The sequence below is a fragment of the Uloborus diversus genome, chromosome 9 (genome assembly GCF_026930045.1).
Source record: "Uloborus diversus isolate 005 chromosome 9, Udiv.v.3.1, whole genome shotgun sequence".
In the NCBI taxonomy this organism is placed as follows: domain Eukaryota; kingdom Metazoa; phylum Arthropoda; class Arachnida; order Araneae; family Uloboridae; genus Uloborus; species Uloborus diversus.
Genome location: NC_072739.1, coordinates 153555972 through 153572273, shown reverse-complemented (window position 1 = coordinate 153572273; position 16302 = coordinate 153555972). Strand labels below are relative to the sequence as shown.

Sequence of the window (16302 nt, the reverse complement as noted above, 5' to 3'; positions counted from 1 at the left end):
TGAAGCTGATTTATTTTGTTTTCTTCCTTTTTAAAAAAAAAATTGTTATTTGAATTTGAAAAATGTGTTACCTGTCATTGCAATTTATGTTTTGTATTATCTTTTATTCTGTTTCTTAAACAAAGCATTGAATATTTTGTTCAAATTAAATATGATCCCCTTATGATTGAAATTTAATAAGTTGTTTCAGTTGAGATTATCTATAAAATAAATTAAATAATTTGGAAACAACTGTTCAATGTTAAAAGTTTTTGTTGCTCTGATTCCAAAATTTTTTGAAAGTGAGCATCTTTGACTTAAACGTATGATTTAAAAATTTATTTAAATGACATTTAAACTGAATTAATAGCCAAAACAATCCCTGAATCTGTATTTGAAAAAACTATGTTGTTTAATAAATATTTTCATCTCAGAGCCTTCGAGATTTCTAGGATATGTGATAATATTTCACTCAACTGATCTTCTGAAAAAAAATTCAGGCAGTGGCTAAAAAAAGAGAATAAAGTATTTAAAAAAGTTTTAGATTTAATGCTTGTTTTTCTCTCATTTCACCAAAATTATCCTTAAATCAGCTTCTTCAGGAATATTACTCCCTGACACTTTTTGTGCTGTTTATACCACTAATGAAATTTATTTTGGCATTTACTTTGGCAAGATATTATTTAAAAGTAAAAGATTTGCATTGGAGCATTTTCAGTTGTTGTGAAAAACATGTTAATTTATTTATGGGGGGGGGGATACAGATACAGTAGGAGACCCCAATTTCGGAATCCTGAAATCTGGAAGACCTGAAATTTGGAACTCTTTCCTTCAAAAATATATTTTTAAAAAACTTTTTCCTGTTTTAAAAGTTCAAAAATTGTTAAGGTTGGCAATTACTTGTTGTCAGCATTTTTTTAAAAACCATTTTTCAATGCCACGTGTTATGCACAAATCAGCATTTTGCTGTAATTTTGCAGCAATCTTTTAACATCCGCGTTTAGTTTGTGATAATTCTTTTTTTCTTGTCTAAGTATGCAATACAAAGCTTTTCCCACAGAAGTACATAATTAATTTTTGTAAAAATATCTTTTATTTATTGTATCGATCGGCACATTGTATAATAATAAAAAACAATATCCACAGGGCAACCCCACTGCAAATTATCTCCGACTTTTGTTTTAGCATAATGAAGTATACTTTAATGCAGCTTGATCTAAAAATAAAACAAATTTAGTGCAAATATTTGCAAAACCAGGGAAAACAAACAAATAACACATGACAAGACAGTTTTCTTTTTTTTGAGTCAGAATCCAAAGTTCGGAAAGATTGCAGTCCTGAGCATTCTGGATTTGGGTTCCCATACTGTATCGGTTTCAGTGGCGGCTCGTGCCTTGAAAAAGTGAGGTGGCCAGATCATGGGTGCACTCACATACCCCCCCCCCCCCCCCCGGTTTTTGAAAAATGAAAAACATATATTTTTTTAAATTCTTTAAATTTTTCATTTATTAAATCCTTTTTTTTAAATTTTTTAATTATTTGCGGTGCTGCAGTATGCTTTCCTTGCAGCACCGGTAAGCGGCTAGCTGCAAGGGAGGCACTTTCCCCGGCTTTTCACCGCACTTCATTAATTTTACTTTTCTAACGGATAAACTGCAGATTATGCGTGGGAAATATGGTACAATCTTTTTTTTATTTCAAGCATGTACGCACAAAAAAAAAAAAAAAAAAGAAAATAAGTAAAAGTTATAAATTATTGTCTGAAAAAAGTGAGGGGGCCCGTGCCCCCTCCGGCCCCTTCCACAAGCGGCCGCTGATCAGTTTTAATACAATACCTCTTCTTTCTTGAATGTACAGAAATGGAATCGCACATGAAATAGTAAATTAGGTTAATTGCTTCAGTTTAAGTTCATTCTAGTGCATTGAAAAGTCTCCTTGAGAGTTTAAATGTTATTTATTTTTCTACGTGTAGAGATGACTGTACTGAAATTGACCTGGATGGTCAAGGTGGACGTACATTCTTAAGAGTGCTGCTTCATCTTACCATGCATGATTATCCACCTTTAGTATCTGGTGCACTACTGCTACTCTTCAGACATTTCAGTCAACGTCAAGAAGTCTTGCAAGCATTTAAACAGGTACTTCTATAGAGTATTAGGATTATTACGTATTTCTACCCAAAGTTTTAAGAATAGTTCACATTTGTGTTTGTTTTAAAATTATGTTTCCATCTTCTGAAAATATACTTTTATATGCAAGTCCAAATAATATGTCCAAGTTATACGGTTGGATCTCCATTTATCAAAGTAGAAAATTGCCAGGAAAAACTCAATATATAGAAATTTTGACACATACAAACAATCTTATTTTATCATAAAAATCTTCTAAAACGTTAAAATTAAAGCTGATTTTCATGTATAAAACCAAATTTCCAATATATACAAGCATCGGATTAAATGAAAGTTAATAATTAAAAAATCAACAGAAATTACAGTTTTGTGCCTTCATACATCTTCATTCTTTGGCAATCCAACTTGATCCGCAACACTTGAGGATTTTCGTTTTGGCAATGTAACCGAGCAAAATGTAAAAAATCAATCTACTTAACTTGAATGATTTTTACTGAAGCTAAAAAGACAAGGAATGATAATCAAGAGACAAAAAGGTAAAAGGGATAACTTGAAACTGATTTTACAGTGTTACTGGTACAACTAAGATTTGAAATAAACTTGAGGGAATTTAAGAACTCCAGAACAGACAACGACCTATCTACACACCCTTCAACCCCAGATTCCTTATGAATTTTGTAGCAACCTTTAGTGAACATAATTTTCTCCTCTATCCTTCATTTTTTATGAGACAAACAGTCCAAAGTGGAAAAAAAGATTTAAGAGTCTTGAAAAAAATTTCGATATATAGAGATTTTTTCGATATATAGAAACAATTTTTCTACGTAATGAACATAGAAATTTCCTGGGATTTCGACATATAGAAAATTTCGATCTGTGGAAGTTTGATCTATGGAGGTTCGACTGTATTTTTCAAGCAATTCCAAGTTATATATTTTATCAATTCAATCTTGTTTGATTTTCCAATTTACTAGGTTATTTTCCACTCATTCTCATTTTAAAATATGCTCGTAGATTGAATATTGTGTTTTATATTTTTCTAATCCAAAGATAAAGTTGCCTTACACATAATTTTTTTTTTTAAACGATGGAAATATTTTTAATTAAAGGAATATCAGGCCTCCAATTAAGTGGCCCTGTCTAAAAGTTACGTTGAACTGAAAAAATTGAAATTTTCATGAACATTTGAAAGAATATTGCAATTAATTTTTGAAAAAAAAATGTAGAGTTTTGAAAGATACTATAATTTTTATTAATTTTGTATTTTGTACTTGGTTTTTCTTTTTTTCAAATTATTGTGTATTTTTTCTTGCTTTTCAGGTCCAACTTTTAGTTTCTGCTAGTGATGTAGAGAACTACAAACAGATTAAGACAGATTTAGATGAGTTGAGATTATTGGTGGAAAAATCTGAGCTGTGGGTTTTTAAATCAAAACATGATGAAGTGGGGAAAAAGAAAAAGGCTACCGAAGATGATGGCGATGGTGATAACGAGCAAAAGAAAGAATCTAAGTCCAAAAAGAAAACTAATCTGGTATGTTAGTACTGACATGTGTATATGATTTTATGTGATTTCATATTGTCAATGTTCATACTCATACAACTTTATATGCTTAATTTAAAATATTAAAATTTTCAAGAATTTGCTCTGAATATTAAAATGTTCGCAATGCATAATTCTAAACTGTTTTCATTATTCTGTTCATTTTTAATTAATCATTGTACTTTAATTGTAGGATTTGGGTCAAGCTGCAAATGAAGGTTCGGCCATTGATTTGGATATTGGCCCTCCTGTTGATCCTATTCAAAATAAAAATTACAAAACAATTCAGCAGGTGGGTTAGTTTTTCTGTTTTCATGATCATTGTAGCTATGTAGGTCATGCATATAATTTATTGCTAAGAACTTACCTTCAAAGGCAAAAGGTATCTTAAAGAAAGTATAATTAGATTTTGTTTTATTGCTGCTTTATGCATTTTTAATGTATTACTTTGCTTATTAAAGCTCTATGCACTTGCAGTGCTGAAACTTTTAGCTGTACAATATGATCCATTTACTGCTCTTTCTTTCTTTTACTACAAGCATGTTTGGATAGAAAATTTTATGCAACATAAAAGATATATTTTACAATGTCAGGCAAAAGTTATTTTCTTTGTACAAATGCTTTTGCCAGTTTGTAAAAACTTCGAATTGCAAATATGTTCATAGAAGAGTTCTTAGTTGATGAAATACAGAAGCTTGAGTTTAAAAGCTTCGAGCTATTGTGAGTTGACTGTAGATGTAATTTAAGATTTCCTTGCTTTTTATATTTTGTTCTTTGTGGTTTTCAGATTTTGTTGCGGCTTACAAGATTGTGTGTCCAAGAACTTGCAACTGGAAAAAAGCCTCGCAAGCACGAGCAACGTCTTTTGCGAAACATGGGAGCCCATGCAGTCATTTTAGAACTATTGCAAATTCCTTATGATAAGGTTAATATTTAATCATGATGAACATTATTGATTATTTTTACTTTTTTAAATTTCAACTAATTGTATGAGCATAGGGGTGTGTGTATGTGTTTGCATCTTCCTCAGACCCAAAATTGATTTTTAATGAGAGATTCTATTTACATACCTGCTAACTCTACTGGATTTTCCGGGAGACTCTCGGATTTTTGACATTTCTCCTGTTCTGCCGATTTTTATTGAAAATCTCCTGGTTTTTATTAATCTCTAAAAAAAATCCCTTTATTTAGAGATTTTTTTGAAAATGAAAAAAATAAACCTCTTTAAAATAAACTTTTACATTGTTTTAGCGCTTTTATTCCATTGGTTTGAAAGTTTCCTACTCAATTTCAAAGTTTAGCGCATTGGAATCTGACAACATGATTTCTTGTTTACGCTTTCGATCTTACATCGTGCACTCATCGCTAAGCCTATGTTGCTTAATTACAACATTTCTTCATGTACACAAAACGACCGCTACTATCGGGCACTTTGCGGCCGAAAAAAGTAGATTAAATCTTGTTTAAGACCTAAAAACACTTGTCTATGATTGAATTTTTACAGATAATTGAAATTCTTTTTTTCCCTAAATAACTTTTCATTGAAAAAGTATTACTTTAACATTTACTCTTCCATTTAATATTTTCATTAATTAATCTCTGTGTATATAACTCAAGGAACTTGCATATGATTGTACTTTAAGAAATAATAAAAAATCCTTATTTTCCCTTCAGTAACATGGAAAAAAGCGATATTGTGCTACATTGAATAAATCTACGGATTTTTTTTCTTTGAATGTTGGCAGGTATGTATTTATTTATTTATTGCATTAATATTATCTGTGCACATTGAAAAGAATAGAAAATAGTTTTGAAATTATCTTAATTTTTAAGTGCTTGTGTGCGGGCAATACTAAAATAATTGTATTTTAAATCAGAAGAAGGTAGGTTTGAGTGAAACCTGATAATCTCACTTGAACGAACAGAATATTTTGAGCAGAATGGTTAGCAATGTTCTGCTGCAAAGTAATTAAAAATATATACTTCCCAATGCACATGTATAAAAGTTCATTTTCTTCAAAAATGCTATTTTTTTTAAATTTTTATTGTAAACATGCAATTATAAAAATTTGCCGTTGAAATTTTCTGTACTGTCATCTTAAAGCTTTAGATTAGCAGACACCAGTAGCTGACAAGAGACCGTTTCATTGAAAATGGCTACCGAAATATCAAGTCTTAGTTGCCAAAAGTGGCAACCACATGTTTCTTAATTTGTAAAATCATATATCTTGTGTACAACAATTCGCTTCCAATCCTGAGACGTTCAGGGCATTTGTCGACTCCATCTTCACAATGTAATTCAAAGTAAACTCCCTTAAGTTATTCATTTTTTGCTCTAAATATATATTTTTTTAAAAAGTGGCTACCATTCTTCGTGATGCTGGTAGCCAGTGGCTACTATTCAGAATTCCTAATCTATAGCTTTCTGTCATCTACTAACACAAAAAATAACTAATACTATGCAGCATTGACACATTTTATAGTTTTGTGTAAATGTTGTTAAGTATTTCCTACAGGTGATTTCGGGACTGAGGAGGGTGTGTAAACTCACACACACAGAAATAGACTATATTTACGAAATGTATACTTATTTGTTCAAAAAACTTTTTTGCCTAGAAAGAAGATATCAGAATGAATGAGCTAATGAGATTAGCTCACGAGTTCCTTCAGCATTTTTGTTTAGATAATCATGCTAATCAAGCCCTGCTTCATAAGCATTTAGACCTTTTTCTGAATCCTGGGGTGAGTATTTAATGTTTAACATGATTTCTGTAGTAGTTAAATATTTTCTAAAGTATGAAATTTCTTTATAAAATGTGCTTCTATCCTTGATCATTGTATTCGCTGATAATGAACTAAAGTTAGATGTTTTAGTTTTATGTTGATTGTGTTTTGCAAAAATCAAGAACACCCATTTCTGTAGTATGTGCAATGTGGCGACAGATCAGGGAGATCAGGGAAAAATCAGGGAACTTTATTAATCAGGGAAATATCAAGGAATTTCGAAAAAATAACAAAAAATCAATGAAAATTGATTTATATGAAGGGAAATTTTTTTTTTTGCTTTACAAACTTAAGTAACCAAATTCCCTATGCATTTTCTGCCAATTATCTGTTCAAAAAAAAAAAAAAAAGTAAAATTAATGAGGTGTGATTACACACTGCCGCATAATTTAAATCTTTTTTCCTCAACGTCAAAGTATTGAATCTTACTTATTAATCACAGGATGAACTTCCTAAGATTGCTTCTGTGTCTGTTAGGTTGTTTATTTTACCTAACGAAATTTCCTTTCACGCTTTTAATGCGACGTAAAATAAGCAACCATACAGGCAAAGAGGAAGCCTTCAAGCTCCTTTGCATTTATTCCATTGTCTCGAAGGGATTAGCGTACTGTAATCACGATTTCAAGAAGAAATCTTTGGTTTTTGAATTAATACTGATAAAAGCTTTTACTTCTTCACGTTTTTAATTTAATTGCTTAAAAAAAACTACTTTCTTAATTATCTTATGCTAAATGGTTTCTAGAAATAAAGTACTTTTTAAAAATATTCTATAATCTTTCCATGTAGAAAAATTTAGTATAATGTTTTGTAGTTTTTTTTTCCAAAAAAATTAACTTGATAATTTTTTTTTACCATTTTGTTAAAAAAAGCATTTTTTAAAAATATATCTTTAGTTCATCAACTTTACACATCTTAAAATGTTTAAAATACTGCATTTTATACAAGCATACAATGGATTTCAAGTAAAGTAAAGAAAGGAAACCATTATCATTGGTAACGTAAATCAGGGAAATTTGGGGAACTTAATCAGGGAAAAGTCAGGGAACTTTTTTTACAGTTCTTGTCGCCACCCTGATGTGACATAGTTAGCAATTCAATGTTTGAGTATTGTTTCATAAAATTCAACTACAGTTGTTCTTTTTTTTTTGGCCATACTAGCAAAAAAAGGTGGTGGGGTGTGGGTTCACCCCCAAATGATAGTTATCTATGAAAAATTATGAATGAGTAATTATTAAAGAATGGTACAGAGTTAGCACTAATTTTGTAAATAATGCCAACTTATTTCTTTTGCTGAATGACAATATTGAAAACTGGGTTTGCTCAATATTTTGGGTAATGTATACTATTCTATTTGCTGCAGACCAACCAATTTGTGATGCACTTAATGGTACTAAATTAAAACATCATGTTGTTCAATGTAAAGTAACGTACATATTTTGTCACTAGCAAAATTTAGAGTTTAGGTAAAAGAAAGTATTTATTTTAAGGATCAATCAGGAGGATCAAGACTTCACCTCTCTTAGTTGTTTGAATTCTGTTATGCTAGTTTTCATAAAGATATATTTTAAACTTTGAAACCTTGTTACTAATTTTCTAATAACTTTCTTTCACATGAGTAGAATATATTTTTGTCATTCTGATTTTTTGCAACGTAATATTTACAGTTTGTATTGACATTCTTGAGCCACCATAGTTTATATGTTGTTTCAGTATAGTGGTTAGGACAAAATATTGGTCACTTAAAATATATGAAAACTTTGTGAGAGATGATGAAATATTTAATTCTGTGTTTTTTAGTAGAGAAATATTCAATAGAGCTCATTTTCATAGTAAATTTTTAGTAGAAAAAATGAATTTGTTACTAAATAATATTTTCTCTTTTTGCTATTCCTACAGTCTCATTTACGGGTAATGTATTAGCATTCTTTGTAAGAATAACTCTAGTGCACTGAAATATTAATTTAGTTTAGTTTTAGGCACATCAAATGGAATCACACGCTTTCACAAATAGTTTTTTTTTTTTTTTGTGCACTTTATCACACAACTTTCTTACATTGAGATCACAAATAGTCACTTTAGCTTTTTTGATTGACTTTGGGTTAAATTTTAATTGTATTTAGATGTTTCTGATTTTGTGCATGTATCAAAATGTCTTGCAGAAATTAGATTGAAAATACCCTCCCTATTTTTTTTCATGAAACTTATTTTCTCAATGTTTTTGCTTTGCTACTCTTAACTATAGAAATCATCAACAATAACATAGTTTTTCTGTAATTTTCTTACGTTAATGATAAATTTGTTTAAAATTGTGTTTAGTTATATGCTTTTATTAGAAATGCTTACTGCAAATTTAAAGTATATTTTACGGTTATCACAATATCATAAGAATCAAATATAAATGTTGCCGTATCATCACCCTTCTGATATAGTAACCCGCTATTATAATTCTTTAAAAATACTTCCTGCTATTTTCATTTTACTTTAAGTCTTAAAATGAGAGGATCTACGTTTTAGTGCATTTTGTCATTTTTGCGCTTTTATTTTGTCTTTCCCTTGAATGGAAATGTTTAGTTTCCAATCCATTCTCTGCATTTCTCTGTTGCTGAGCCCTTAAAATTCTTAATAAATAAAATATTCCCTTTTCTGAAGCTTGGCTGAAAATTTTTATGTGAAAAATATATTTTTTTTAAGTCACTTCTAATGCTTCCCTTTCTTTAAATAACCCTGTTTTCAATCATTTAAGCGACTTGTACTTTATAACTTTTCCAATAGCAGGTTTTCTTGGCAGGCATTGAGTTAAATGCGTTTGGATTTTTTTATTTTTGAAGGAAGCTGGGCAGAGTTCTTTTACTTTGAAAAAAGGAAAATAAAATATTGTTACAAGAAATGATTGGAAAAAAAATGTGCTTAAAAAAAAAAAAAAGTTATGTGGGAATTATCAGTTTTATGAAATTTTGTGGGACATTGGAAAAAAAATCATGTTTGTATTCTTAATGATCAAGAATTTTAATACTGTATTGCTTAAATATATTATGCTGATAAAAAAAATTTTCTTTGAATAATTTAATGCCATCATTGCTGTTCTTGTTATTGAAATAATTTCAAAATCAACCCTTACTTAGTAGTCACCGAATTTTTAAGGATTTAATTACGTTCTAATGAGATTTTATCATGTCCGTTCATTATCATGTTTGTTTTTACGTACAAAATAATTCTTCTTCCACCAGTTCTTTGTTTTCATTTTTTATGCCTTAAAAAATGACACTAAAATAAAATTTCATTCATAATATGAATAGCTACTTGAAGCCCAGACCACAAGGAGTATCTTCATGGATAATGTGGCTCTGTGTAATGAACTGAATGAGAGGGTGGTCCAGCATTTTGTGCATTGTATTGAAACTCATGGTCGGCACGTGCAGTATCTGAAGTTCCTGCAGACTATTGTGAAGGCAGAAGGTCAATATATTCGCAAAGGGCAAGATCTTGTCATGCAGGAGGTTTGTTTTTTATATTTCTGTATTTTGTAATGACTTTTATAAATGATGACTTGTCCTTCATATTTTTATCGAGAAAAATTGAGAACCCCAGGCAAGAAGAGGGCAGCTCTACTATTCGCCAGTTTTGTGTTTTTTATTGAAATATATGAAGAAAAATGTTTTTTCATTCTGTGCAAGAATGTGATATTTCTAACCAAAATTTCATAACATATTAAAGGAAAGGGGCTGTAATGCGCTACTTTTCAAGAAAAGTAGGATTTTGCTCCTCAATAACTCAATTATTTTTTTGAAACTGAAGCATTTTTTTTTATCACAAGACAGTTATTATTTTAAGACTAGCTGCGTCTCCCGGCTTTGCACGGTCTGCCTCGAAAATAAAAGTTATGTTAAGTGACGCGTGTTCAACAACCAGGCTTGAACCAAAAAAAAAAAAAATCAGTGAAATTTTGCGGCAAACTGCGGAAAAAAAAACAAAAATTAAACATTTTAAATCCCCCGATTACAGGAAAAGCCTTAAAACAAAAGCTTAATTTTATTTCTTCATTGTTCAAGAAAAAAATGGCAATAGATGTTTCTTTTCAATGATTTTCTTCACGCTACAAATTTTAATAAAAGCATTGTTACGGAAAGTTGAGATGAAGCACTGAAATATAATTTGAATGGAGGGAAAAATAGGGATTTGATTTGAAATCTAAGTGTGGTAATTAATAGTTTTTAATTGATATCTCTGCTAATTATTATCGGAGGATTATGTTAAATAGCCAAACATGAAGACGGGAAGATTACGAATCCATCGATACCTGGTTCGATGGTCAATTCATTGTCGTTCGGGAGAAGAAGCTTGGACATACATAGATACGCTCAGTTTTTAATTACATAAGAGATTAAAACTAAATATAATCTGGATTATTAGAAATCCAAAAAGGAACTTGGATTATTAGATGTTTTTTCAGTAAGAAAAGAACAGCTCTAAAACATAACTATTAACTACTCATAAGTGACATCATATTTCATTAAAATGTCATTGAAAGTTGTTTCTTAAAGGCGAATTCTAACGTATTAAAAATAAAGACTATCTTTTAAAACATTTTTAAAACGTTTCTGTTATTCCTGAAGGTTTTTAAAATGTGAAGCTATATTTCTTTCTTGCACTTAGGTCTTCAAATCAAGTTATAAAAATTGTATCAATATTTTTGAAGTTCCAGATTTTTTGTGTAATACATGCAAAAGGGAAGAAGTTAATAAGCAGTTGGTTCTAAGTACCTGTATATCATTTTGAATTTCAGTAATTAAAAACCTATAGTCACTCCTCGTCAGTTTATCATGGTTTTTTTCAAATGAGGCAGTAAGAAGCAAAGGGATGTAAGTGGACATTTTCAAGTTTTGGGTAAAACACTTATTAAGATTATGTCCTAGGTAGGCTTTTATTGATGTTTTTTTCTGAATCATGCTATACAGCAGCAGCTACCAAGGCTACTAGTACTATCTCTTGCCCCAAGACAGAGGATGGTTTCACCTACCAATGTATACTGGTTATCTCCAAATTTTTAATTTTGCCACTTGCATCCCTTTGCTTCTCACTACCTCAAATGTATTTACCAACCTTTTCTAATATTGACTTGTGTTACAGAAGCAACGTTCTTCTAGGGGTTTATAGTAGATCAAGTTGGAAATAAGTGAGGTGAATTGACAAAAACCCTATAGAGAGCATTCAGAATATTTTACTTTTTGTAATACCATAAAAGGAAATGTCATAAACAGGTTGTCTATACTCTAACCGTAAGAACTTGTGATTTATTAACACTCCATCGGGCGCAATATGTTGTAGAACACGATCGGGCGCATTGAGCCCGGGAAGCACACTTTGATCTACTGATCTTTTCTATGCATGTTCACATTTTCTTACAAAAAAATTGTCAACTACAAAAACCAAAAAAGAGAAATAAAACAGTTTTTCATGATTTTCGAATGTAACGTAAGTTTATTTGAGAAAATGAATATACATTTTTCCTTGAGCTTTTGAGGGGACGTGGCTAACTAAAGAATTCAAGGTGTGCCTAATAGATCAGTTGCGCCCGACGGAGTGTTAATAAATATCTACTTTTCAGAAACTCACTCATTGAAGTCAGTGGCGTAGCGAGAAAAAATCCTTGGAGGGGGTTAATTTTTTCTGAAGTTTAAAGTAAAGCTATGCCCTCAAGTTTACACACACACACACACACACACACACACACATATATATATATATATATATATATATATATATATATATATATATATATATATATATATGTATGTATAATGTATGTATATACAGTGAAGCACCGTTTATACGTTTTTGAAGGGGCTGTATGAAAAAACTTATAATTGGTATAGGTTACTGAGTATTAGACTATGCAGGAACCGATTTGAAAAACTTATAATTGATAAAAACGTACAAAAGAGAAACGTATAAACGGTGCTTCACTGTGTATATATATATATATAATTTTTTGGGGCTCATGGGGGGGGGTTCTAACCCCCCTATCCCCCCCATGGCTATGCCACTGATTGAAGTAGATTCTGAACCTGATTAACTGTGATAAGTGTGGATCAACAATTTTAAAATTTTCTTCATCACACCCCTTTCTCTTTACACTATCAAGCACTCCTGGGCAATACATTATGTCAAAGAAATATTCCACATTATGCTATGGTTTTAATATATTCTAATTTTATATGTGTTCTGGACTCTAAGATTCATCTTAAAATGAGGCCTTAGCATTTAAAAAAAAAAAAGTTGGACAGTACTGATTTACAGTTATCTTTTGAGGCAGAAGATTAGCTCATAGGCTTTCATTGATTTTTTTTTTCTAAATCATGCTGTATAGCAGCAACTACCAGGGCTACTAGTACCATCTCTTACCCCAAGACAGAGGAGACGTTCACCTATTATGTGTACTGGATGTCTCCAAATTTTTAATTTTGCCACTTACGTCCCTTTGCTTCTCACTGCCTCATATGGCTTTTGAGCTTTGTGGCGTTTGTTTAAAACTACTTCTCAACTGGTGGCATAGTATTCCTTGGGATATGCAAAAATTCGTCAGGAATAGGAGTAAACTAAGAAAAAGTTGACAAAATGTGATAATGCCGAGATTTAATTACGTTAAAAGTTAGAGTAATTTTGTGTGATCCTACATTGAAAGAAAGTAATTCAATGCTTTGTTAATTAAGTTCCAGGCTGGTATTGAAAAGGAACACAAAGAAATAGTAGACCTGGCTGTGAAATACCACCTACGGGTTACAATTGCTTACTAGGAGTTTTAGACTCAAACTTAGCTGAAGAACAAGTATAGAGAGCAGCTCATGTTGAGCATGAGTTGCGACTGTATTTGACCAAATTGGTTAAGAATAAATTTTTTATTCAGACTTTTTAAATTTTATGTCAGATAAATGAACATTTTAGTAAAATGTCCATCAAAATGAAATTTGTGTAAATTTAAATTATCTAGCTATTGAACTTCACCTAATATGCATATTTTATTGAAACAAAGGTGTTTTTGTTAAAGATATATTTAGCTAATAATGCTAAACAAGAAGTTCTGTTCAGAACAAAACAGCCTACTTTCCCGTGTACCAAGATGGACTTTTTAGTATCTGGTCAGTATTCTCAAAATTTGCTGAGACTGTAAATTATTTTATACATAACTTTTTAACATTTTAAGCTGATATCTTGAAATAAAATGTACCTTTCTCATCCAAAGAAATAGATGCATAAAAAATAAATAAACAAGTAAAGTAGTAGAGTAGTGCCTACTCTGCTACTTTATTTAACAAAGCTGGTAATACATTTTTTTTATCAATTCAAATAATAATAATAACAATAATAACACTAATACTTTAATAAGTTTAATAGCTTTCAAAAACTTTTACTTTAAACTTTAATAGCTTTCAAAAAGAAAAAAAAAAGAATTAAAAATAATAAACTCATTAGAATAAACGCATCATCTCTTTATAGTAAATAAAAGTAAGGTTTCAAAGAAATTCTGGAAGGAAGTCTTCCGAACGTGCATCCAGGAGACCCCGTAGCACCTACAGCCTTGAAATTTTGTACAAAATTACTTCGAGCTCAGGGAATGTGCACCTGGGGTTTTATTTTTTTAAACTCAAATTTTGCGTAAATTGCCTATTATTGCCTATTAAAGGGGTGAAAAATTACTTGCACACATTAATATTATATATCATTGAAAGGGTAGAATTTTTCGCATTCTACGCAATTGGTTTCAATGCTCTAACTTAAATACGCCGGGAATTATTTGCGCTTGTAGCTCGATCTTTTTTAGGCTTAACTGAAATTTAGGCACTACTTTCTTCATTAAATCTATTAGTAAAAAGTGAAAAAATTGTCCTACAGGTTTCTTTTTGACACCACTGAAAAGAGCGGCTTTTTTTACTCCAGATCTAACTCGACCTATGGTCGAAAAACTAAACTTCTATCTCCAAAGGAAAAAAAAGTTACAAGAAGTTAAAAATCAAATTATAGTAATCTTATCTCCATTGAAATTATTGATGTTTTATTTGGCGTTGCCATAGTTACGTCTTTTTGATTCGCATGTTTCTTCTTTCTTATTCACAAACTTTAAGGGTTTCTATTTTAACCTAAAATCTTAGGCTCAACTCAATTCAAGCCCCGAGCTAAAGAACAAAATATATTAGAGACCACAAATACGACTTTTCAAACGTACAAAACTGCAGTTTTTACAATGCTCATGAGCCCCTTAGCCCTTATGGCTCTGCAAGTTGGTGCAAGTTATTTTGAAATCTGGGAAAGGGGTGCTTTTAGATCCAAAGGGAGCTTATAATGCTATTTTAATCTGTTTCTTTATAATTGACGATTTAAATCTTTGCGAATCAAATAAGATTGCGAGGCGATCTTCGGGAGTTGGTGAGCGTCAGCGAGCAGGGGGCAGAGCACCCTAGTATCAAAAAAAGTTTATTTTCCCCTGCTGTTAAAAAATAATTTTTAAAATAATAAATGTACTTTCAAAAATAAATAAAAGGCAATAAAATGTCAACTTAAAAAAATTATTTTCATTGTCAAAACAAATAAAAAAAATATAAAAAAAATTTGCTCATATCTTTGTATAGAAACATAAATGACTCTAAATTTTTTTGCCCAAAACTGAATTCATAAATTAAAACTTAAGAATGAAAACAAAAAACATATCTACAATAATTATTTCACTGTAAAAACCATTGCTACGGAGTCAGAGAGTTGGAGTTTATCTCATTTTAGGTAAGAGTCAGAGTCAGGAGTCGAATGTTTTTAATTTAAAGACGCGAAAATTCAAGTCTTCAAATCTGTCATTTTCCCTCAAAGTCCGCTACTCTGCCAAAGTTTGCTGAGTAGGAGTCGGACTTATTTTAAGATAAAGTAGTCAAAGACATTAGAATTCTAAGAGTCGGAGTCTCATTTTCCCTCTGTGTCTAAATTTTTGCCAAAGCTACAGAGTCTGACTAATTTTGGAAAGCCCTGGTATAACAGATTTCATTTTAGTGATGTTTTTAGGCTGTCAAAGTAATATGATAACAAGGATTTTAATAATTGATATTTTGCAGCTAATAAATGCTGGTGAAGATGTTTTAGTGTTTTACAATGATAAAACATCCTTCAACCATTTAGTCGAGATGATGAGATCTGAAAGGCAGAGAATGGATGAAGCTGGTCCTCTACAGTACCACATAAATCTTGTCAAACTTCTGGCCTGCTGCACTGAAGGGAAAAATGTGTTCACTGAAATCAAGTGCCATTCATTGCTGTCTTTGGATGATATTGTTCAAGTCGTTACTCATCCTGATTGTTTACCTGAGGTATTTGTTATTTGTGTGTATTTGTTTTATATGTTGTGAAATCAAAAGTAAAATAAAAAAATAAATAAAAACTTATTTCTTTGCCCCTCCTTTTTTTGGAAAAAAAAAAGTTTACAAGTTTCAAATTTGTTTAAAGCATATAATTAGTTCAATGTTTCATTAGTTTGATAAAAAATATCCATATTCAATAGATAATTTTGTTTGTATCATTTGTGTATTAATGGATTCTGTAATCAAATGCATCTGAAGAATTTGGATGTATGTTTTTTTAAAAAAAGCAAGATTGTACTGCAAATTTTGTTTTTGTTTTTCTCAATTCTTTCCGTTGCTTACAACTTATGACCCATCAACAAGTTGCTGAAAGGTAGACACACTCAGGTTACATTTAGACTGGATCTTAATACTTTTACTGAAATTATAACTTTGAGAGTTTTTCTAAGAATATGTATTCTTAAATTATTTATGTTTTTCATTTGAAAATCAGGGTAATGGTACATTTTTGCTTAATCAATGAAATTAAC

At 30.6% G+C, this 16302-nt stretch overlaps 1 protein-coding gene across 1 annotated transcript in view; it reads left to right on the top strand.

The window, feature by feature from the left end:
* The window catches only part of LOC129230091 (inositol 1,4,5-trisphosphate receptor-like), a 135374-nt gene that overhangs the window by 42931 nt on the left and 76141 nt on the right, over window positions 1-16302 (top strand). The window contains exons 24-31 of the mRNA XM_054864485.1: window positions 1952-2117; window positions 3429-3641; window positions 3844-3942; window positions 4438-4575; window positions 6267-6392; window positions 8331-8342; window positions 9731-9931; window positions 15530-15781. Coding sequence (XP_054720460.1) covers window positions 1952-2117; window positions 3429-3641; window positions 3844-3942; window positions 4438-4575; window positions 6267-6392; window positions 8331-8342; window positions 9731-9931; window positions 15530-15781 — 1207 coding nt within the window. The remainder of the gene's footprint in view (window positions 1-1951; window positions 2118-3428; window positions 3642-3843; window positions 3943-4437; window positions 4576-6266; window positions 6393-8330; window positions 8343-9730; window positions 9932-15529; window positions 15782-16302) is intronic.